The sequence below is a fragment of the Mytilus galloprovincialis genome, chromosome 10 (genome assembly GCF_965363235.1).
Source record: "Mytilus galloprovincialis chromosome 10, xbMytGall1.hap1.1, whole genome shotgun sequence".
Taxonomy (NCBI): domain Eukaryota; kingdom Metazoa; phylum Mollusca; class Bivalvia; order Mytilida; family Mytilidae; genus Mytilus; species Mytilus galloprovincialis.
The window spans coordinates 78,419,212-78,445,071 of record NC_134847.1 but is presented as its reverse complement, the minus strand read 5'-3'; the positions used below and the strand labels follow the sequence as shown (position 1 = coordinate 78,445,071).

The window sequence follows — 25,860 nt, the reverse complement described above, 5'->3', positions numbered from 1 at the left end:
TGTTACGTCTGACACGCATATTTTTGACGTTTTGTCAATATGTTGTCCTTTTTTTTTAGACTATTGAAAAGTATATTATAACACAATTTGCAGTGTTTTTTTTCGGAATAGTATATACCTGTCTAGTCTATGCATGGATATTAATTTTATATAACTTAACTGTAATGATCTTATAGAAGAGCTGTTTATTAGTGTGGACTGATTAATTACGCGGTATTGACGCAATAACGTGCGTAACGTCACAGCTATTAGACCAAAAATTACAAAAGAAAACCCAAACAATTAACAAACATTTTTATGAAAAGTGAAAAATGACACACTCGTGTATATATTGAAAGCAACTTCAAAGTACCTGTTGATATAGCAATTCTAAGTGCACACGCTGTTCAAACTGTCCCGCCTGTTTTACTTATCAATGAGTCTGTAACATGAAGATTTTACAAGTATCACATACAATTTACTTTATTTATGTTCTATGACAATGAGGTCGTGGTAAGATGAACCAGGCAAGACAGACATTTACATCTACAATCATTCAAACATAGTTGACCTGTTGCTTATAGTATTTGATAGACTGATAATATTACTAAAATGTACCATTGGTGATTAACATTAGGTCAATGTCAGATAGTATATGCCAGGCAAATATACAAACAACTTACATTTAATTCATTCGCCAAATATAGCTGACATATTACTTTAAGAATTTGGGAAACACAAAAACTTAACTTTGATCAATGAACCATAAAAATGAGGTCAAGGTCATATGATACTGATTAGAAGGACTTATATACCTTACAATTATTTATATACTAAAATTGTTGACCAATTACTTATAGTACTTGAAAAACAGACGAAACACAAAAACTTAACATTTATAACCAATGAATTATGAAAATGAGGTCAAGGTCATATGATACCTGCCAGACAATCATATACACCTTACAATCAATCCATACACCGAATATAGTGTACCTTTTGCTTATAGTACTTGAAGAACAGACCAGAACACAAAACTTAATATTGACCAATGAACCATGAAAATCATGAGGTCAATGCCAAATGATAACTGCCAGACTGACATGTACTCATTACAGTCTTTTCATACACCACAGATCTGTGAAATGAGGTTGCGGTCATGTGGGTCCTGTACACAAGATATGAAGCATCCTGGTATTCTACCTTCTGAAATATAAAGCTTTATACAGATAGTTTACACCGCCGTCGCCGCCGCTACACGATAGTTATACTAGTACCTATGTCTCGCATAATACGACTTTCGTCGCAGGCGATACAAAAATCTTGTTTTCTAGCAATTTTATATTAGTGACTGAACTTCGGAGGAGATCCTTACGCATATTACAGCAGCGTCATCAACTATCAGATACACCATGATCGCGCGTAAAATGACAATTAGAATAAAAAAAAATGTGCAAAATTTTGACAGAGTTTAGTCTTGTTTCAAACAAAATTGTCGAATCTCCTTATTTGTGATTTACCCGATTTGTATAATAAGATTTGACCAATTTATAATATAGTTTAATGTATCTTTGTTATAAAATTAATGTTGTTGACAATATAATGCTCATCACATTTAGCCTGTGTTTGCATTACGAACCACATGAGTAACCTCTATGATTTATACACACTCTACGAGTATTATATCCAACGGGACATCTTCATCAGGGAAAGGAAAATAACAATTGGAAGTACATTCGTCCCGTTATCATGGTTATACATGGACAAATGTTTGGGATGAAGATACTGTTATTTAGAAGATAAAAGATGGATCATAACATTAGAGAAACAATTTTGAAATGAGAGGGACACAAGCATTTAATTTTATATTTATAAAACAAACGTTTTAATTTTTTCTATGCATTTAGTTATTTCACAGCTTAAAAAACACTTTCAAGAAATTTCATCACATGGAAAGAATAAGAATAAGAATAAGAATTTTATTAGTTTAAAATCTAAACAATAGGATTGTTACTAAATAAACAAACCAATTAAAAACCAATTAAAAACAAACAGACAGGCAAGCATATTAATATGGAACGCCGTAGCTGCCTTATGTGTACTTGTTTTTAGATACGCTTATACTTTTCAATATATGCACATAGTTTTTCTATATATGCACATACTTTTTCTCTATATGCACATAGTTTACTTTATATGCACATAGTTTACTTTATATGCACAAAAAAAGTCATAGTTTTTCTATATATGCACATAGTTTTTCTATATATGCACATAGTTTTACTATATATGCACATACTTTTTCTCTATACGCACATACTTGTTCTCTATATGCACATAGTTTACTTTATATGCACATAGTTTTTCTCTATATGCACATCTGTTACTTATTCGTTTTTAATGCGCGGAGTATACGGTTGCACTTTGAATTAAATCGTTTTTCAATTGTGTTCATGTCTCTGGTGGTAACAATGTGTTCTTACAGATGAAATGACCCTATAAGCGCGATTGCAACCGTTCCAGTGCTCGGTTAATACCCTGTTACTTATTCACTTATAATACGTTTGTTGTACGTTGCACCTTTTAAAAAAAAAATCAATTGTGTCCATGTCTCTTGGTGTAACAATGTGTTCTTAGAGATGAAATGACCCTATTAGCGCGCATGTACACGTTCCAGCGCTCGGTAATTAACCTGTTACCTATTCGTTACCTATTCACTGATAATGCGTTTGTTGTACGTTGCACCTTTTAGAAAAGGATTTTCAATTGTGTCCGTGTCTTTGATGGTAACAATGTGTTTTAAAAAATGAAATTACCCTATTAGCGCGCATGTACCCGTTCCAGCGCTCGGTTAATACCCTGTTACCTATTCACTTATAATACGTTTGTTGTACGTAGAACCTTTTAGAAAAGGATTTTCAATTAAGTTCATATCTCTGGTGGTAATAATGTTTTCTAAGAGATGAAATGACCCTATTAGCGCGCATGCACCAGTTCCAGCGCTCTGTTAATACCATGTTACTTATTCACTTTTAATACGTTTGTTGTACGTTGCACCTTTTAGAAAAGGATTTTCAATTTTGTCCATGTCTCTTGTGGTAACAATGTGTTCTTAGAGATGAAATTACCCTATTAGCACGCATGTACCCGTTCCAGCGCTCGGTAAATAACCTGTTACCTGTTATATAAAATTAAAGTATTTACATGTTTCTGCTTTTGCACATATTTTCCTTGGAGAACCCTGACAAATATGGTTGAAAATCAAATATGATGAATAAAAGATAAAAATTTGCTCTTCTTAATGAACATTTATCATTGTCATAGAAAATTGTAGATTAAAGCAATGTCCCTATTTTTTGGTGGCAGCTTTGTGACAAGTACAGCTTTCTCTTAAATGTTAAATTTACTATTCTAATAAATTCAAACTCTGAATGTTTATACTGCCATTACACATGGAATATTTAAACAAAATCATCCAAAACGTACAAACAAAAATAAGTCTGAACATACTACACTACACATAAAAAGTATTACAAACGTATTATAAGCGAATAAGTAACGAATAGGTAACAGGGTATTAACCGAGCGCTGGAACGGGTACATACGCAGTAATAGGGTTATTTCATCTCTAAGAACACATTGTTACCACCTGAGACATGGACATAATTGAAAATCCTTTTCTAAAAGGTGCAATGTACAACAAACGTATTATAAGTGAATAGGTAACGAATAGGTAACAAATAGGTAACAGGGTATTAACTGAGTGCTGGAACGGGTACATACGCGCTAATCGGGTCATTCAATCTCTAAGATCACATTGTTACCACCAGAGACATGAACACAATTGAAAATCCTTTTCTAAAAGGTGCAACGTACAACAAACGTATTATAAGTGAATAGGTAACGAATAGGTAACGAATAGACAACAGGGTGTCAACCGAGCGCTGGAACGTGTACATGCGCGCTAATAGGGTCATTTCATCTCTAAGAACACATTGTTACACCAAGAGACATGGGCACAATTGATTTTTTTTAAAGGTGCAACGTACAACAAACGTATTATAAGTGAATAAGTAACAGGTTATTAACCGAGCACTGGAACGGTTGCAATCGCGCTTATAGGGTCATTTCATCTGTAAGAACACATTGTTACCACCAGAGACATGAACACAATTGAAAAACGATTTAATTCAAAGTGCAACCGTATACTCCGCGCATTAAAAACGAATAAGTAACAGATGTGCATATAGAGAAAAACTATGTGCATATAAAGTAAACTATGTGCATATAGAGAACAAGTATGTGCGTATAGAGAAAAAGTATGTGCATATATAGTAAAACTATGTGCATATATAGAAAAACTATGTGCATATATAGAAAAACTATGTGCATATAAAGTAAACTATGTGCATATAGAGAAAAAGTATGTGCATATATAGAAAAACTATGTGCATATATTGAAAAGTATAAGCGTATCTAAAAACAAGTACACATAAGGCAGCTACGGCGTTCCATATATTAATGACAAAACGATAGACATTAATTATCATAAGCCAGCATAAGCCAAATGATATGGCTGGGTATTGATTGTTCTATGTATGTTTTAATATTGTTGTATGATATGTACATGTCAATCAATATGTGACACAATAATAAAATAGATTATTATTATTATTATCATAAACAATACAAACTTGAAAAAGGCATTGCATATAAATCCGATTATATACTGTCACAATATTTTTCAGGACTATGGTATTTAAATGTTCCGACACAATGGAGCGAATCTGAAATCTCAAATTTTCTTAAATTCCTAGTAAATTGATATTTTCTCAAATTCATTATAATATAATAGGTAGTGTATTAAAACGAAAGTGAAAGTAGGAAGTCCGTACCTTGGTCTCGCTGATTTGAAGTTAATCAGTCCTGAAGCTAAGATGAGCAATGCTGAATTACGACAGAAAATATGTGAAAAGTGTATTATGGTCAAAGGTTTTAACAGAGAAACTGCTTTTAATGACGTAAGACAGACTTTTACAAACGCATGGAGAGGAACTAGAGCAACTCGAACAGAAAACTATGATTTCAAAAATCAGGAATGGATAGTTCAGTTTTTTACAATAGAAGGTAATGTTTCTGAGTTACATTTCATACAAAATAGTATCTATCTATTCTAGATCAAAGAAAATTTAATATTTTATTTTTTCTACTTTCGTTTTAGTGTGAAATCAATTTGTTTTATACAGAAATACAAAGTTTTCTCAAAATTAATGTTTTAAATTAAATTTAGTAAATATAATTTCTTCAAAGCTTTCAATAAAAACGGTCTTCTGGAGCTTGAAATCTTTGTTAATATCTATATATATGTTCTATTGAACTTCCTGGATCATTCATTATTTCCTCCTCCTTGATCTTTATCGGTTTTCGCTGAAATGATAAATTAATGCAAATACTTGTACAGTGACCATGCAATTTACATTTTAAAGAAAACTTACGAAATTAACAGGAAGCATAATTAAACATTTGAATTACTTAATTCACGGCATTTTTTAGGGTACTTCATAAGCGCTTTTTCAGAGGACCAAATTGGGATGGGAATTTAGCTAAAACAAATCATGTAAAATATTCAGTGACTGTGATTTTAACTAGTTCATAAACTACTATCAGAGAACTTAGCATTAAATTTTGTAATAAAATATATGAAAATAGTGAAACAAACTATTTTTGGAGTGTAAAAAAATCTTTGGATGTTATAGATAAACTACGTGTTTTTGATGGTCCTTCTGATTCTGTTCGGAAAGTTTTGACTTTTCAACTCTTTACACTACACTTCTACACCATCTTATCAAACAAACATTTCAAGTGCCTATTTGAACAAATGGTCGTTTGGTAAATCTGAATTCAAATGTGTATGTTGCAACTCATTTAAAGCCTTCTTCTCTAATGAGAAAGGTATATAAAAAATTATGCTAGATCCACTTACTGGACTGAGTTGTGATGATGATTAATTTTCTCCTTCATAACATTATGTACGTTTCAGCAACAAATTAATCGCTGGAGAAAGTGTATGTATTCCTGGTCGTGTATTTCTATGGGCAATAATTGCGCTCCCCTTATAGCAGACTTGTTTTGTACTGTTTTGAATTACAGTTTATGACCAAACTCAGAAAAGACCCCTAAATGTACTGCCGAAATTTACCAAAAATATATAACTTTAAAAAAAATCAACTATAATGGTAATATATGATGTTATAACTGTCCTTTCCTTGATTAAGATTTTTCAGTTTTACACGAGAAACTACACACTAAAATTTACGACAAAAGAGACGAGTTGTCGTTCCCTATTGCTAATTTTTACATCGGGATGACCTTGAGGTCATTCTGATGTATTGTTATCGCCTAGATTTCCATTTTGTAAATTAGTTTTGGGTTTGTTGTGTACTTACTTTTTTTTGCACACGAACCGATCAATTGTGTTATATCTCAAGAACGTTTTGTGACAATACCGGCAAGGACCGGTAACTCTGTAATTATTTATGCGGGAAAATATAAATGCCTTCTCGTATCCCATCTTTTAGAAAAGTCGAATTTTTACAGAAAAGTGTCCACCATGCACTTGCATTGCACTATTATAAGAGTAGTAGAATGGAATGATATACAAATGGATGGAAATCATATATACAGTCATGTAACTGTTATTCTAATATAATATATAACAACAAATCAGTGTATACATACTGATTTGTTTCACTACAATATAATAGTTATTACGGTGAAGTTGAATTTCCTGTCATTTATTCATCATCCACTCACGAACTTGTCTCAGAAAAAAAATATATATCTGTACATTAACCTCAGTTTCAGGTAAAGAGATATGTGATTTTTTTCTGAGACAAGTGCATTTGACCATCCACAAGAACTTGTGGTCATCCGATGTTCAGTACTTCTGTACTTTGATTCTCTTTGGGATGGTAATGTTCCTTTGTCACCATCTTCAAGATCTTATGCTGTTTATACTTCACCACTCGTTCGCTGTATGCGCGTGTATTGTGTGACGTTTTCGACATTAATGAACTTAATCTGTATTACTGGTAAATTATCAATTCAGAGATTTCGTTACCACAAATTACTTAAAACCTTTAACATGTTTAATGAATTCTTCCAGAGGCAGGCGCGTAGCTACGTTTACGTCAAAACGCCCGGGCGTACACTTGAATTTTGTTTAAAAAAAATGTAATCTCAATAAATTAAAACGATCTGGTTTAAAGCACACCAGCCTTTTAAATCTTTCCTCAATTGCTTGTAATTGCGAATAAAAGTGACATTTTTTTCTTTCGATCAAATGGTACTATATATCATATATTTGTTCATTTTTCTGTCAGTCGAAGTCTGAATCTTCTGGGAATTCTTCTTACTTTCCTTTCGTTTAAAGCATTTCATAATCAGCTGAGATTCGATATATGCTTTGAATTTCAGTCGAGCCTACATTTATGACGCGAAAACAAGAAATATAAGAGAACCTAGATTTCATTGGAGGCGACAACATTTAGGTTCAATATGTTGTAAAAGTTTGTTTTTTTAGTATCAATGATTTTGTCAAACCTTAATGAAATTTTACGAAAGTTGGACAGAAGCTTTTTATTCTCAAAAGAGTATTCAGACCATATAAATGATGATTTTATATTTTTAATTTTCCCGGATTCTACTGATAAAAGGAACTTCTGTTTGCATATACAGTCTGTCAATGATGACAGTGGTTGAAGTTTGTTACACTTCAATTACTTTGTTAACCCTTCATTGAATTTTATGAAACTTTGCAGAAGTTTTTTTATGATTAATGTCTGAATCAAAATTTTGAAAGTACATTTTTTTTTCAATTTTCAATTGACATACGGACTTATCTTTTAGCTTCTAACAGACGCTCTGTGATTATTATTTTTTACATGATGATTTTGAAAACCTTCAGATATTGTCATGAGACTAGGGTAGAAGTTAATATACCAGATCAAGAAAAAAAATCTAAAGAAAATGTTTGATTATTTAAAATCCTATTATAGACTGATAAAAAGACTCAATTTTCGCGGGAAGCGGCAATCTAGCGAGAACCACGGTTTTGCGGAACCCTTTACGATTTTTCATAATGCATCTAACATGTCTAAACATCTTTGCAAATTAATCATTTATTATCCATTAACGACATTTGCACAACAACGGGCCTTATCCCACGGTTCCTTTAAACACATTTTAAAGTAATTGGTTTGGATATTTACTGTAACACCAATGACCATCGCCGTGGTTGGGGCGTACACCTAAAAATAGCCTAGCTACGCCACTGAGAGAACCGTGGTTCTCGCTAGATTGTCGCTTCCCGCGAAAATTGAGTCTTTTTATCAGTCTATAATAGGATTTTAAATAATCAAACATTTTCTTTAGATTTTTTTTCTTGATCTGGTATATTAACTTCTACCCTAGTCTCATGACAATATCTGAAGGTTTTCAAAATCATCATGTAAAAAATAATAATCACAGAGCGTCTGTTAGAAGCTAAAAGATAAGTCCGTATGTCAATTGAAAATTGAAAAAAAAATGTACTTTCAAAATTTTGATTCAGACATTAATCATAAAAAAACTTCTGCAAAGTTTCATAAAATTCAATGAAGGGTTAACAAAGTAATTGAAGTGTAACAAACTTCAACCACTGTCATCATTAATTGACAGACTGTATATGCAAACAGAAGTTCCTTTTATCAGTAGAATCCGGGAAAATTAAAAATATAAAATCATCATTTATATGGTCTGAATACTCTTTTGAGAATAAAAAGCTTCTGTCCAACTTTCGTAAAATTTCATTAAGGTTTGACAAAATCATTGATACTAAAAAAACAAACTTTTACAACATATTGAACCTAAATGTTGTCGCCTCCAATGAAATCTAGGTTCTCTTATATTTCTTGTTTTCGCGTCATAAATGTAGGCTCGACTGAAATTCAAAGCATATATCGAATCTCAGCTGATTATGAAATGCTTTAAACGAAAGGAAAGTAAGAAGAATTCCCAGAAGATTCAGACTTCGACTGACAGAAAAATGAACAAATATATGATATATAGTACCATTTGATCGAAAGAAAAAAATGTCACTTTTATTCGCAATTACAAGCAATTGAGGAAAGATTTAAAAGGCTGGTGTGCTTTAAACCAGATCGTTTTAATTTATTGAGATTACATTTTTTTTAAACAAAATTCAAGTGTACGCCCGGGCGTTTTGACGTAAACGTAGCTACGCGCCTGAATTTACAACCCGCGAAAATAAGGAAATAAGTTTTTCGAAATTTCAGCACTGCATAGTATTTTTAAATGTGAAACAACTGAAGACTAAGTTGTTGTCTTGCTTCTACGAGGATAAGTTTCTGACTTATACCTGACATAAAACAACTAAAGACTAACATGACTAAGTTATTTATATATTTAACTTTATTGATACCGGCATTTTAACAATTTGAAAATATTCAGTAACAGTTATAACAAGATCAATTCCGAACTGTACGTCGCACACATTTATTTCCTAAACAAATATTTAAAAGCACTAAATAGAATTACTATTAGTGAAACAAATACCAAAAACACAGTCACACTGCTGTACATTATCACTTGTCATCAGTGTTTTTACCCATCCTTTTTTTTTATTTATTTTTTTTTTATTTCAAACTGAATTTTACCCATCCAAGCTGACTATTTTATTTGAGAAAAATGTTATTCTCATTATTAATCCATCAAAGACAATTTATATAACAATCAGTGATATCAATGGTTTCAAATGACACCTACTCAGCAATCAAATTCCATCAACAGTAATATTAAAAGTAATTATAAAATAAAGTGTAACAATGCAGCCAAGACTTTTATTTAATTAATATAAATTTGGCAAATATTCTGTATTTAACTTTTAATAGATATATATAAATTTTAATAAATTTTAATATATATATATTTCGTTCATTGATGTAACATATACATATCATAAATGAATATAGGGCGAACGAACCCAGGGCGAACGGACTATCTTCTTCTTCTCTATTCTTTCCTCCACTATCTGGAGTACCACTACTTTTGTAGTGTAGCACGTGCACGGATTAGCAACTGATTTACTGTAAGCAACTGTGTGCATGTGCAGGAATATTATACAGTGTATATGATCGGTGCATATAAAACCAGTATTATTTCGCCTAAATATATTGTTCTAGATACTGGTGTAATGGATGTCAACACAGCCTGGCGTACCCACCACCAATTTACAACTCAACGACAGTTGGTCTTATCCAAATTGAGCTAAGGCTGCGATCCCAGCTAGGAGCTCAATTCAAACATAAAACTTTAAAATAACTTAATGTCAAATCACTTTTGTAAACGTGCAGGAAACTGTTCCATCACCATACTATATACATTTGAACTCCATATAAATCACATACGTTATATCAATTATACACTAATCAATGTCTATTACTTTAAAAGTTCATGCACTGTGGCATATACTAAAATCTAAAATTACTTCATGTACCACCAAATTATCAATGTTACTGTGGCAATTTGTTACTCAGTATATAACTCAGCTTTTTATTGTTCATTCTGAATTAAACCAATATGCCATCTTTGTTGGTACTTCACTCAAGTTTCCTTACACTGCACCAGTAGCCTTATATCTCCTACTTCACTAGAAAAAACACACAACAATTAAAGTTGCTTACATAATAGTTACTTTATCACCTATTTGGGACAAAATTTTTATTATACTTACTTAATGATACTTAATGATGTTTTCCGGTACAGGATCCTCACGGTTCCTCTTCACCAGACTCATATAATTGAATATTGTCTCCATTATTTCTGATGCTGCTTCCGGTTAATTCAGCTCGATAATCAGAATAATAGATTTCTTCGTACTCCCAGTATCTATCTAGTCTATTTTTGAATGAGTTTATAGATGGCGCTTTAGTTACTTTATCTGGTAACTTATTCCATAATTTGGCTATTCTTATAGAAAAACTGTTTTTCCTCAGACTTGTTTTGAATCGTTGGTGAATGATTTTATTACTGTTTACTCTTGTGCTATGTCTATTTTCAGTGCTTGAAATTAATTTAAGGAATGAACTTGTTTCTGGATCGTAATTACCATTTAGTATCTTATATGTCTCAATCATGTCCCCTCGGACCCTTCTATATGACAATGTTGGCAGCTTGAGTTTTTTCAGTCTTTCCGGGTAGCTCAGTTTATTGAATCCTGGTATCTGTCGTGTTGCCCTTTTTTGTACATTTTCGATTTTGTCGATGGATTCCTTTTTAAAAGGTGACCATACAGAGCTAGCATAGTCTAAGTGTGTTCGCACTAATGTTTTGTATAGAGGTATGAAGATTTTTTCGTTTAAGTTTTTAAATGTCCTTCTAATTGCGGCAAAAGTTGAATTAGCTTTGTTCACTTTTTCGCATATGTGTCTTTCAAAGGTTAGATCTTCATCAATTACTACTCCAATATCTTTCTCTTCTTGACATTTACTTATATCATGACCTAATAGTTTGTAACTTGTCTTTTCTTCTCTTACCCCTCTACTTATATTTATGTGTTTGCATTTTTCTGGATGGAACTTCAACAGCCATGTATCACTCCATTTCTCGAGATTTTTTAGATCATCTCGCAATATAGTTTGATCTGATTTGCTTTCAATAATTCTAAAGATTTTTGTGTCATCCGCGAATAAGTAGGCATCTGATGTCACGCAATCTAGCAAATCATTTATGTATAGAACAAATAACAGGGGACCTAATACTGAGCCTTGTGGAATTCCTGATGTTACATCTTTCCACTCTGATGTTTCCCCATTAACTGAAACTCGTTGTTTTCTATACGATAGAAAATCTGTTATCCACTCTAGGAATGGATTAGTTATCCCAAAATTTTCGATTTTCTTAACGAGTCGTCTATGGGGTACCGTATCAAAGGCTTTCATGAAGTCTGTATATATGCAGTCAATCTCATAACCATTGTCTATAGCTTCTGTCCATTTATCTATTACCTCTAATAGTTGTAGTGATGTCGATCTCCCAGAGATAAATCCGTATTGTTTGTTTGAAAATAGTTTGTTTTCTTTCATGTAATTAATTATATGTTCTCTTATTATTTTCTCCATTATTTTACAGACGACTGATGTGAGACTTACTGGTCTATAATTTTTAGCTTGTGATTTATTCCCTTTTTTGAATATTGCACTCACTAGGGCGCTTTTCCAATCCTTTGGAACTACTTTTTGTGTTAAAGATTGGCTAAAAATGATGCCAAGTGGTTCAGCTATACCTTCTTTGACTTCAAACAGCAGTCTTGGGTGTAAATTATCAGGGCCGGGTGATTTATCCGTTTTTATTTTCTGTAGGTGTTTCAAAACCAAATCAGTGCCAATATTTAATTCCTCTATTTTTTTATCTAATGGAATATGCTTAGGCTCTGGAATATTGCCTTGTGGTTCATTAGTGAATACGCTTGTAAAATATTCTGATAGTATCTCGGCCTTTTGTTTATTGTCATCTGTTTTTTCGGATTTTACATCTTCTGTATCTACATGTAGGTCCCCTATACCTTCCCTGGTCTTTGATTTGGATTTTATGTAGCTCCATATAGCCTTTGGGTTTCTTTTGGCATTTTCAGATAATCCTTTTTCTTTTGTTTCTTTTCTTTTGTTTATTGACGGATGTTTTGGCCTGGTTTCTGACTTTATTGTATTCAGCTCTTGTTTCTGGATCTTGTTTAGTTATAATTTTTTTGGATAGAATATTTTTCCTTCTAATTAACTCTCTCGTCTTTTTATCTATGGGGAATACATTTCTCTTTTTTCCTATTTGTGTCATAGTTTTTGTTGGTACAAATCTGCTCTCTAATTCTTTTAAAAATGGTTAAAAAATATCAATTTTTATCAATGGAATTTTCCACATTAAGCTTATTATGCCAGTCTATTTTATTCAGCTCTTGAATAAATTCTTTGTAATTTCCATGATTGTACAGATTAGCTATTTTCGGTGCTCTTTTTATATTTACATAACAGTTAAAATCAAAGGATAGGACGCAGTGGTCACTTTTTCCAAGCGGGCTCATATATTCTAGGTTTGAAATCATCTCTTCTTCATTTGTGATTAGTAAGTCAAGTGTTTGGGGTGTGTCAGCTCCTCTCCATCTTGTTGGTTTTGTTGTGTGTTGGTACAGAAAATTATCTTGTAGTGCTTCCAGAAATTTATTTTCAGTGCTGTTTGGTCTATCCCCCTTTGTGTTCCATGTTTCCCAGTTTATTTCAGGATAATTAAAATCTCCCATGATGAGTATGTGTGAGTACCCCATATCTGTTGCCTCTGACATTAGGTTTACTAGCTTATCATTGTATTCCTTGGAACTGTTGGATGGGGTTCTATATATCAGACCCACAAGGAGTTTGTCATTTTGATTAAGTTTTACTTTTATAAATAAATTTTCCTGAAACTCTGTCTTCATTGTAATTTCTGTAGCTTCTAGGTTGGAGTCTACATACATTAAAAGGCCTCGTCCTTCATCTGACTTTATGTTTTTCTCAAACATTTTGTAATTTCCTACCTCTGGTATTGAATATTCCGCTGTTGATGGTTTATATCTATTAGCTTTCGGTTTTACTTCTGTTATCCCAATGATATTTGGTTTATTGTCTCTTGTACGAACGATCAATTCTGACATTTTGTTTAATAGCTGATCTGCATTGGTATAAAAACAGTTCAATTTTGGTAGAACTGTAAAGTTATTTACATTGCCGTTAAAAACCTTTCCCTTCTTTTGTACATTTATATTTACATTTTTTGTGTCTCTTTTCACCTTTTTATTTTTACTACTTTCCTCGCCCATGGCGGTCCTCGCACTTTGAACAGGAAGTCCCCCGAGTTGTTTTCTTGAAGTTTTTTTGCCTCAGCCCACAGTCTCTTTTCTTCTTCTCTCTCACTTTTAGTAAGGTCATTGCTGACATTTACTTTTTGGTATTTGGGATATGATCTAATATAATGCATGTTTCTAAATAGGGTTAGTTTTGAGTCTATGCTCTTCAAATGGACTAATAGAGGTCTGTTTGTTTTTTCTTTATCATATTTCCCTAGTCTTTGTGTTTTTCTGATGTTTTCAATATCCAATGTTATCTTGGCATCTTTAAAGAGTTGGACTATATTCTCTACATCATGTTCTATTCTTTCTTGTTTATTTTCCGACTCATTATCTGTTATCCCAAATATGATCAGATTATTTTCCCTTGTTTTTCTCTCATTTATTTCCTCTAATACTGTGGTTACTGTTCCTTGATTTGGTAGCACTCCACCTTCAATATCCTCGGATACAACATTAGCTACTGCCCCTCCATTTAATGCTTCTTCTTTAGCTATTTCTCTTACTCTTTCCTCGTCACATTTGTGTTTTATAATCTCCTGGCTAACTATATCTCTTACTTCTTCTTTATCACATTTCTTTTCTATGGCGATTTCTATATCATTTATTCTTTGCTCGTAGTTGTCCATGATCTCTCGGCATCTCTCTTCGATTTTCAGATCAGTAACTATGTGTTCTTCAACTACTTGTCTACATGGGGCGCAGAACCACATTGTGTCTGAGTTGCTTAATATTTCATATTCAGTTTTTGATTTATTTAAAGCACTTTATGCAAAAATGCTCTTTACATCTTTGACATTCAAGGAGTTTAGCGTCTTCATTTTTATATATCTTTTGGCATATTTTGCATTCCCATGGGTCTTCCTTTTTTTGATCGCTTGTTGCATTTGAAGTAGGTTTATTCCTAGTATAATAATTTTATACCTTAATAGAAAAGTAATTTCTTAACTTAATAGAACAACTTAGCCATTTGTATCAACCCTTAAGTTTCCTTACAAACTTAAATTTAAGTATTACAAAAAAAAAAATAAAAAATATCAGAACACAAGGCTTACTTAACATTTAATTGACATATTAAACCTTAAACTTTTGATTAATAGTAACTTAATAATTTATTTATTTTATTTTAAACTATTTAAAGATTTTAAATGACTTTAAATGACTTTGCTCTCCTAACTGCCAACTAGATCCAGTATAGAGCATCTTTTATGGTGTAGAGCATATACCATTCCTCTTGTTATGGCCTCAATTTTCTCCATAAATGAGAAAGTTTGTATTAAAATTGGAACTTGCGGGCTAGAAACATCCAAAATCACCCTCAATAGCATTGAATTGTTCGAGAAGACAAGATTTCCTATTTCATGATTAAAGTCATAAAGCAAAGTTCTTAGCTTTGGAATAAATTGATTCCTCACAGTATCTGTACTAGCACATTGTAGTAAGAAATGTTCAGTATCTTCGATCTCATCCATACACAACGGACATATCGCACTTACTTCGTACTTATTAAATCTACTACGATTTGATTGCAGTGTATACACTCCTATAAGTAGTCTAGCTTTTACATTAGCTTTCATAATAGAAATAGAAAGCTATCAGGGCGAACAAACTCAGTGGCCAAGTTCGGATGGAACTAGAGTTCTGACTAGAGTTCCATATGAACGGTAAATAATTTTGAAGAGTAAGGTCTCTAGATTACCGGAAGTACAAGGCCCCTACTCTGAATATGTTTACATTCAAATTTGATTGGATTGACGTCATAACATCCGGGATATCGAGTCGATCTCTAGGAACCCTGCCACAACCAGGGTTCCTCAACCCTGCCACAACCAGGGTTCCTCGAGTGTTAATGGCGGAAAAGCTTTATCCAATCATAACAGGTGTTATATATGACCATGTCAATTCAATCTACTCTAGATATCCATCCGAACTTGGCCAGTGCGAACGAACCTAGGGTGAACATGTAATCAGGGCGAACGATCCCGATACCGTATTTTTCAAACAGGTAAGTTTTCGCTATAATCATAATGGGCTATCAAAAATACAGGTACCGGATTAATCCCGCGCTAAAGTGTTGACAGATTCTCTCTCTGCTAAAAGTTTTCACGTGCGCCTCATCAAGGATTTGTATAGAATAGGTCAAAATGAAACATTCAAAACTTACACCGACTGCGCCGGAAAATTTTGACAAGGGAAGTAACTTAACTCTAAATTTACTTTCTTTCTTCACTGAACAGACGGCAGCAAAGTACATGAACTGGTTTTACTGAATGCATAATAACCAGTCATTTTTACTTCAATGAGTACACATGACTAAGACACGGAACATTAATTTGAGAAGGTACGCTCCATCCCCCCATCGATGAAAAGGGGGGGGGGGGGGGGTCTGTCTAAAATAGATTCTGATACCCAATTTAATGAAAAACAAATATTTATTTCAATGGTTGCTCTCCAAGGCCAAGGGTAGTCATGAGATATTTTCATTGACAACTTACAAAGATCAAAGACAAAGATTTAAAGGTCACAGGGGACATGCACATGTTGTAGACATTTTCAAAAGGAAGTGCAGGGGGTGGGGTGGGGTGGTGAGGGGGGGGGGGTTGGAGATGATCACTGACTGCTTAAAAGGTGGCCTACTCCAGTCATGCTTCATTGATTATAAAACATAAATTCAACCAAAATTTTCCAACAAAAAAAGGGGGGGCTAAAAAAATCCACCTCTAGTTAGTTCCTGGGTCACAGGAAAATAATTTCTTTAATGAAAAAAATATATAGACATGCTTGAAGCAAGGGGGGGGGGGGGTGCAGAAGCATTTTTGAACATTATAGAAGTTTTCTTAATTGTTATACCAAACCTTATATGTTTTCAATAACTGGCCAACTTTTGTTCATCTGACATATGGCTATTCAAAATTTACTTTTTAGATTAGTTTTTATAAAATTATTTAATTACAGATAAAAAATACTTCAAAAAAAGAAAATGGCAAACAATGCAAATGTACTGTAGCAGGCACAATTCTGCATAAGATTCGGGGATGCGGACCACAGCTAATTCTAGTTTGTAAACTGATGTGTGCGGAAAACGACTGATGCCAAAAGTGATGCGCTATAATATATCTAAGTAAATGAAAACCAAAAACTGAAAACAATATATAATTTAATCAACAAAGTACAACTTTTATTATCATATGCCAAAAATAATTAGAAATGGAGCATTCAATGTCTTCAAATTAACTCGTACTATGGAGGCATGTAGCAAATGCACTATCGTACTATGGAGGCATGTAGCAAATGCACTATCGTACTATGGAGGCATGTAGCAAATGCACTAACCTAAACTCTGGTTGGAAAGCGTAGCTTTCCTTGGTTGGACTGAATGACAGTCCTGAGAGGATTTAAAATAAGAATCTAAAACTAGTTATATAAAATATATAAATTTCTCACAGAAGGTAACCAAAGAATTTGCAACGATGCAAATATTAAACTTTTACAAAATAAATAAATATCTTTAACCAATGAATTAAAATAGCAAAAGCTATGTAATTTAACAAATATATCCTTAATATTAAGCTTCATGTAAATTAATTAACAATGAAATACATCAAATATGAAATTTAGAGTTTTACCAAAGGGAGCTAAAAATTAACTTATAACTCTGTCTGCTACAGTACAAAGTTATCCTATAAAGGGTGGATAGTTTCATCCTGATGTTATAGGCTCTAGCATACTGATTGATCACTGTACTTTTGACAATAATTTCAACCTCATTGAATCTGTATTCATGTGAACTTTAATTAGACCCCTTAGCTACAAATAAATAACACATGAATTGTGCGTGTTAAGTTATTTAAAAGGAAAAGGATATCAACATTGAAAGTGAAACAAAGGTAAATCATTTGATTGACTGATTTGATCCACAAAAAACACTGTTATACATGTAAAAACAATGATTATCATAATATATTTAATACTTAATTTGAAATTAAACAGACCTAGAAAAACAATTGAACAAGTTTGCTAAATTATATCTACAGTATGTTTATGTTTGTATCCTTTATATGAACATCAGAGGTCTTCAGAGGTCAAGTCGATAGTTTATAAGATGGCTTCTAGACTGAAATACACACGAAATGAAGCTAAATATGCTCTGTAAATTGTTTATTTGATACTTTTTATAGTTTAGATAAATGTTTTACATTGTTATAAATCAAGTATGAGAATTTTAGTCAAACAGTGAACATGAATTTGGCAGCTAGTGCCCCTTTAAATCATTGTCACAGGTTGAGTGCACTTACAAACATTGTTATACCTGTTATATAACTACATCTTTAATTGCTTACTACCACTTCATTTGGACTCTAGTGGAAAGTTGCAATTGTCTATAGAATTGTGGTATAGAATTGTCTAAAACCTTTTTGAAGCCATAACATAATCATGATTATTAGCCCAGGATCTGGAAATATAGAAAATGGCTTTAAGAGTCTCAAAAGATCAGTCATCAACTAAAAAAATAATTACTTGTATAAATACTGTAATGTAATCACCTTTGTTTGCAGCATATGAATCTGACAACATTCTGTCCCTTATGTTTGTGACTTGTAGCTTATAAGCTTATGGAATTGATATTTTAAGTTATGAAATAGACATTATTGTTGCTTCTCAGCCAAATTGGTTTTAAAAGTAATAAGTTGTAACAGTCAGTCAGTAAAGGAATGAAGAAATCTGATAACACACTTTGGAGAGATATTTTTGATTGCACAATACATGAAGAGTGCGTGAAAGATTGACAATAATCTTTATAATATCGAAAATTATATTTTTTATCTTTAGATGCACAGAAATTTACAAGAAAAATAAAAGAAATAGAACATTCCCCTGGTGAGATCCTGTATATTGGTGATTGTGAACTGCCATGTGACATCCCAGATGAATGGTTACAGGTAAGTGATTGTGAGCTGCCATGTGACATACCAGATGAATGGTTACAGGTAAGTGACTGAGCTGCCATGTGACATACCAGATGAATGGTTACAGGTAAGTGATTGTGAGCTGCCATGTGACATCCCAGATGAATGGTTATAGGTAAGTGATTGTGAGCTGCCATGTGACATACCAGATGAATGGTTACAGGTAAGTGCTAGTGAGGTGCCATGTGACATCCCAGATGAATGGTTACAGGTAAGTGTTTGTGAGCTGCCATGTGACATCCCAGATAAATGGTTACAGGTAAGTGTTTGTGAGCTGCCATGTGACATACCAGATGAATGGTTACAGGTAAATGTTTATGAGGTGCCATGTGACATCCCAGATGAATGGTTACAGGTAAGTGCTTGTGAGGTGCCATGTGACATCCCAGATGAATGGTTACAGGTAAGTGCTAGTGAGGTGCCATGTGACATTCCAGATGAATGGTTACAGGTTTGACACACAAATTGCTTACACTTGTTCATTTTACAAACATCTCTCGTAGGTCTAAAAAGGAAAGTATAAAGTTCAAATAATTTTTAAGTAAAAAATTGGAAATTTTAAATACATTCTACACATGCTGTACTACTGAATGAAAAAAAACCAATTTGTATTTTTTCATCATAACTCTATTGTGTTCTTTCAAATAAAATATTGAATTGAATGTCAGTAGGTATTTGTGATATGAATATTTGATGTAGGGATTTACTGTGATGATTAAATGTAAATGTGACAGTTTATATTATGTAATGCTAAAATGTAAACCACTATAAATAGAAAAAAATATACATGCAATGTTGGAAAATTAAAGCCAATTTAAGTTCCTTTAAGGCCACAATTAAAAATATTTTAGTTTGCCCAAACCCTACCCAAAGGTTGAGACAGTGGGTAGGTAGGTAGGCATTTTCTTTTTTTTTTTCAAAAAGAGAAATTGAAGTATTGGTGTTTATTAGTCTTCATGCCTATAGATCTGATTAAAAAAAAACTTCTTCAAATCAGGACAATAAAAGAATTTGAGTAGGCAGCTTTTTTCTGGGTAGGTAGGGTTTGGGCAAACAAACCTATTCTTTTTTATGGCCTAATTCCTGATTCTCAGCAGCACATTCCAACCACTCAAAAGAAAAATTAATGCAAAAAAAATTGCAAGCAATTATGTAGGAAAATTAAAGCCAATTTAACGTCATTTAAATCTGAATTCTCATGAGCACACCCTGACTTGTTCCAGTTGTCATTTGATTGTCAAGTTTGTATTTGATATGTAAGATTTTTAGTCTTTTTTAATGGAAGGAATATTTAATTACTTAATAAAATCTGAACTAACCATACAGCTATGTGCATTTGAGTACTTATATTTCCTTATCTTTTATAGACACCTGACTGTGAATCATCTTCTCCAATAACAGGGCCAACAAATCATCCTGGTCCATTCACAGGATTGGAACATCCACCATCATATTCTTTGATATATCCGGGACTACCAACTAATCCTTCCAACCAAGGACCAGGGACTGATCCATCAGCTCCTCCTCTACAACAACCTACTGGTCCCCAGGGATTTCCACAATGTAGTCCACAGTATGATCCAAGATACATGCAGCAGTATGGGCACAGTCCACAAAATCCTCATCAGCAACAATTGTATCCATATGGAATGCAATGGAACCAGTATCCTCCAGGAACTCCCAATACAGGTGGCCCATCACCAAACCAGGAAAAGGGACCCCCTGGACCACAACAACAAGGGCAGTGGGGATCACATCCATATCAAGGCAATTATATGTATAATAGTCCTTATGGTCCATATCAAGGTCAAGGTCATCCTTATGGTTTTGACCCTCATCAACAAGTGCAGCAGTTTGTCCCTCATGAAAATCCTAGTTATAATCCAGAACAAACAGAAAACATTGAACCTACTGAAGCTCAGTCATCATCACCTAATACTGAATATTTAAAGGAAGAAAATCCTGTTCAACAAGAAGAAAAAGAAGAAGAGAGGGATGAGGGAAAACCAGAAGGTAGGTCTATATGCCAAAATATCAATGAAAAACACCACCATTCCATTTTTTAACCAATTCAAGCCCTTGCTTTGTCAAATGATATTTTGAATTCATTTTCTTACTATACTGTTTCAAATGGTAGTAGTATCTGATGACAAATAAGCATTTCAACTTTATAATACTTATATAGATGTATGTGTAATACTGATTAAAGGATTAAAATATATGTTAAGCGGAAATATTCTCTAATTTCACAAGAAAGTGCTATTTCATTTTTTTATGAATTAAATGTGGTCTAGCTCATACAAAACAATATATAGATTCTACTACTAAATCAAGTGTGATATATTTAACCACTTTTAATTTAGACAGTTGAAAATTTCGAAATTAAACTGTCAAGAGTCATTGTAATGCACAAGATATGGTGGTGGAATCTTTCTCTAATGATTCTTAGACAATATGCAGACAATTTTAATTCTTCTTTTTGAATGATCTGCAAAAGATGTGTTCTTTCTATGTGACGTCATCATGGGCATGATCACCCTTTTTCATTAAGTCTAAAAAGGAATTTCAGAGGAAAGCAAGAAAATTTGACATCATAATTAAATTTTGACCAATAAATAACTACATCATGCACATGAAAAATAATCAACAGATCTGGAAAGGGATAAATAGAGTTCGAATTGGAGTAATATTATTAGTTACATAGTGTGTTAGTGACCTAATATGATATAAACAGGGTCAGTAAATTCCATATGCGGTGAGAGCGAAGCTCGAAGAAGCTCGAACCCCATATGGAATTTATACTTACCCTGTATATATCATATTAGGTCACTAGCACACTATGTAACGAATTTATCTTACTGACTATCTTTATTTGTTGAATTTAGACTAAAGTGGTCTTAATTGCTATCAATAACACATCTTCTTATTTCTGTATTAAAGTGTTCAAGTGTTCAAATTTAAGAACCTTCTTCAAATTGGTCTGCATTAAAAAACTTATGTAAATGATAAATATCTGTTATCAGAGACATATAATACAAGAGATTGGCAACTCGTAGTAGAGTCTATATAACGGCCAATGAAATCACTTGGCCACCGGAAGTGCTTGGGATTATGATGTGACCTGGGATGAAGGAGGATCGAGATGAGAAAGTTTCGCCATTGTTGTAAAGAGAGACGATACGCTTACAGATTTGTTTTCTCGTTTATGTCAATTGCCTTCACAGCTTAAGCATGTAAGTATATTCAAAAGATACATCTAACTAGTTCCACCGATTTGTTTATACTATAATGTCCTGAGATGATGATAATATTCCAATGCAGACCTATTTAAATTCGGTCCGTTCAGCTTCCCCTCTTTCAATGCTGTAGAACCGGTGTGGCCCACCATTTTATTTTCATAAAACTTAAAAATTTACGATAATATATGCAATTTTATAGTGTTATTCTACTCCCGATTGTTATCCCGTTAAAATGATACTATTTTCGTTTATTTTGATCAAATAGTGTTTTCATAAAATACCATCAAAGGTGATTTATTTATTTTTCACATTAATACTCAAATCCAGCTATGCGAGAACTACCTTTTTTTCATAAAACTTAGAAATTTACGATTATACATGCAATTCCATAGTGTTATTCTTTTCCCGATTGTTATCTTGTTAAAATGATACTATTTTCGTATACTTTGATTAAATAGTGTTTTTATAAAATACCATCAAAGGTGATTTATTTTGTTCACATTGATACCCAAACCCGGCTATGCGGGACTTACCTTTTTTCATAAAACTTAGAAATTATAGAATAAATATGCATTTTAATGAGCCTGTTTTTATTCCAAATGTTTTCTTGTTAAAATAAATCAGCGGGGCATATATTTGTATTACCATGGACATGTAGACATTCCCAATTTATTTCTCTTTTCTTTGTAAATTTTTCCCATCATTCTCTATTCTTTATTTATTTTAGCACCCCATCATTCTCCAATCTTGATATTTTGATAAGATGTTTCCTCTTGTCCTTACTTCTCTGATTTCAAATATGCAGTTATTCCGATACTCTTTTGTATGAATGAAGGACAGTGCCAGAAAGCCACAGGACAAAATGTCACAATTATTTTTTTTTTGATTATTTTCCTTGAACAAAAAACACTTATTTCTATTCTTGAACTATTGTATACAAACCAACTTTGTATACAAAAATTATCACAACATATCAAAGATGATCAAATAATTGTTACCAAAAACAAAATGTCAAACTGGTTTGGCACTTAAATGGCTTCATGGTGCCAATAAGTCTTTCTTTTGTATTATCAAAATTTAATAAATCTTCATTTTTCAAATATAATAACACATTTCGTAACTTTAATATGAATATATGTTTTAAAGATATTTCTCTTATATATACAAACAATTATCAAAAGATTATTTGGGATTTTTTTGTCTTGTGACTTTTTGTTCTACTAAATTTGTGACTTTATGTCCTGCAACTTTCAGTCCGTTATGCTTTTGTAAACCCCTTCTAGACCCTCATGAGACCTACAAAATATGTAGAAGCAGAGACTAAATAAAGTTAACGTTGATGTCAGCAACTTACATTGTATGTTCACGGTACCACGTTTAACAATTGACAAACATGATCAAAAATGTGTACCTATAGCAAGCTTGAAAGGTCTATACATGACAAAATGAAATTTAAAATAGATTTAGCCAGAGACATATAATACAATATATGTCTCTGATTTAGCATAATAAAAACCGGCAGAATGTTGTATGACATACATGTAGGAAGTAAAGTTTACAAGTAAGACAAATAGTCTATTCAACTCTATCTTTTTATTTTTAATTTAGAATGCCAAAGAGGAAAAGATGTAGAAATTAACAAATGGAGTTAAAAAGAGAGTAATCCTCGACCATGAACAGCTGTTGGTACCAGTATGGAGGAGACATCTGTTCCAGTTGCAATCCACACTGAAGATGGAAAGAGAATGAAAAAATATGAACGCTTAAATTTGATTGTCATGCTGTTTCTTTTTCTAGCACCAGTGAAAGGCACAGAGCAACTGATTGCACAAGAAATTGAGATATTTGCAGTGAATGAGACACACAATAAAGATGAAGAATCTTGCCATTTCCCTTTCACTGTATGCAATTTATTACAAGTTACCATCGCTGATACATGTATATATCCTTAGCTGTACAGATACCAAAATTTGCAATAGTTGAACTGTACCAGATCAGTTGCAGGGAAATGAGCATAAAACTCTCAGTTATCATTGACAGTAACATTATGAATAAATGTTTGATAATAAAAATATTATTTATACCTGGAATTGTTTTTGTTCTCTCACATTTTGGTTTAGTTATTGAAAAAGGATGGAATAATGTGTAGTGATATTCTAGATATATTGTATACATAAATACATGTACATGTTCTGATTCTCAGTCTGACTGGTCCTTTTCATTTCAGAATACTGGGATGTATGTAGGTGTTTTTTTTACAGATGTAATTTGGTTTATTCAAACACCACACCACATTAATTGGTTTATAGGTTTTATTAATAGGATTACTGTGGGGAAAAAACAACAAACAAGAACATAAAATTGTACGGCTTGTGATTATGGTTAAATCTATTATCATGCCTTTATTATGTATGTATGTGCTTTCCCAAAGTAAGGAGCCTGTAATTCACTTGTGTGTTGCTGTATATATCATATTTGGATTTTTTTTCTTATTATTTTGTTCATAAATAAGACAGTGAGTTTTCTTGTTTGATGTGTTAAACCTTTTTCTTACATAGACCTTGTATAGTTGACAGTGCAATGTGAATTTTATGCATTGCTTAGAGCCTTTTGGTCACCTTAAAATGTTGATGTCTGTATCATTTGGTTTCTTGTGGAGAGTTAGACATTATATTGCATATACTGTACAGAAAAAAATGAATGTTATACACTCGCACATCAATATGTAAAAAAGAATATGAAATAGTTGCCACTGGACGTTAAGCAACCATCAATTAAATCAACCTGATCAACAACAAAAATGAAATATTTGCCACTGGACGTTAAGCAAACATCAATTAAATCAGCCTGATCAACAACAAAGGAAGACACATTTTCGTGCAGTTTGTATAAAGTAAAAAAAAAAGGTTTTAACTAACAATCAAGTCAAAATGTTGTTTAACTATTCACACATGTCCATGTCTGTTTCAAAATTAAAAGGAGATTTTAACTAGTCTTAAAGTTAAAAAAAAGAAGGGAAACATGTACATTACGCTTACAATATGGTTAATCCCTTTCTATTCGAGGTCAAAAGTGAGACTTATATTGCAATTTTCTATTAAATGATCATTAAATGTAATTAGTCCTAACTAAATACACAATCCGTGAAAAGGAGAAACCATAAATTTACCGACAATCATAAAAACAACTGGATGCAAGCTCATAATATTTCGAAAAACACAATTAGAAAACAATTTACAGACAATTAAAAAAAATCAACCCAATACAAGCCAAATAAATAATGAACCCAGAAAGTAATAATTTTTTAATGATCTATACAAATTATAAATATAAGACAAAGTCGATCATGATAAACGATATTTTTCAAACAAATATTTTTTTTTTTCTACACATTATTTAATTTTATAATTTGTAAATAATATTTTCGGAAGGAGTGTGTACACCTGTGGTGTAACTACTTAGTGTGTACCAGGTGTCAAATAAAACTCATTTTAACAGGTTGTGATTTACCTGACCATCGGATAATTCAAGCCGAATATACATGTCACACTGTGACATTATGTCTCCGAGACAGGTGTATATTTAATAGAAACCCATTATGAAACAATCAAATAAAATTAACTCTGATACAAGACATGCAATTTATTACGTATTAATTATTTAATATCGTATTTTTAATACAAAATCAAATAATGTCTCTTTTTCCATAATACAAATAATCAAAATTAAAATGACATTGAAA

The 25,860-nt window shown here is 32.5% G+C and overlaps 1 protein-coding gene and 1 long non-coding RNA gene across 2 annotated transcripts in view; both read left to right on the top strand.

The window, feature by feature from the left end:
• The first annotated feature begins 4,826 nt into the window (after positions 1–4,826).
• Positions 4,827–25,860, top strand: part of LOC143048464 (protein mono-ADP-ribosyltransferase PARP14-like) — a 51,759-nt gene continuing 30,725 nt past the window's right edge. Inside the window, exons 1-3 of the mRNA XM_076222151.1 lie at positions 4,827–5,106; positions 18,743–18,852; positions 20,247–20,892. Of these exons, the coding sequence (XP_076078266.1) occupies positions 4,917–5,106; positions 18,743–18,852; positions 20,247–20,892 (946 nt within the window). The 5' untranslated portion in view covers positions 4,827–4,916. The remainder of the gene's footprint in view (positions 5,107–18,742; positions 18,853–20,246; positions 20,893–25,860) is intronic.
• On the top strand, positions 21,930–24,199 carry LOC143049361 (uncharacterized). The gene is made up of 2 exons (XR_012970197.1): positions 21,930–22,112; positions 23,727–24,199. It is a non-coding gene; the product is annotated as an uncharacterized LOC143049361 (long non-coding RNA).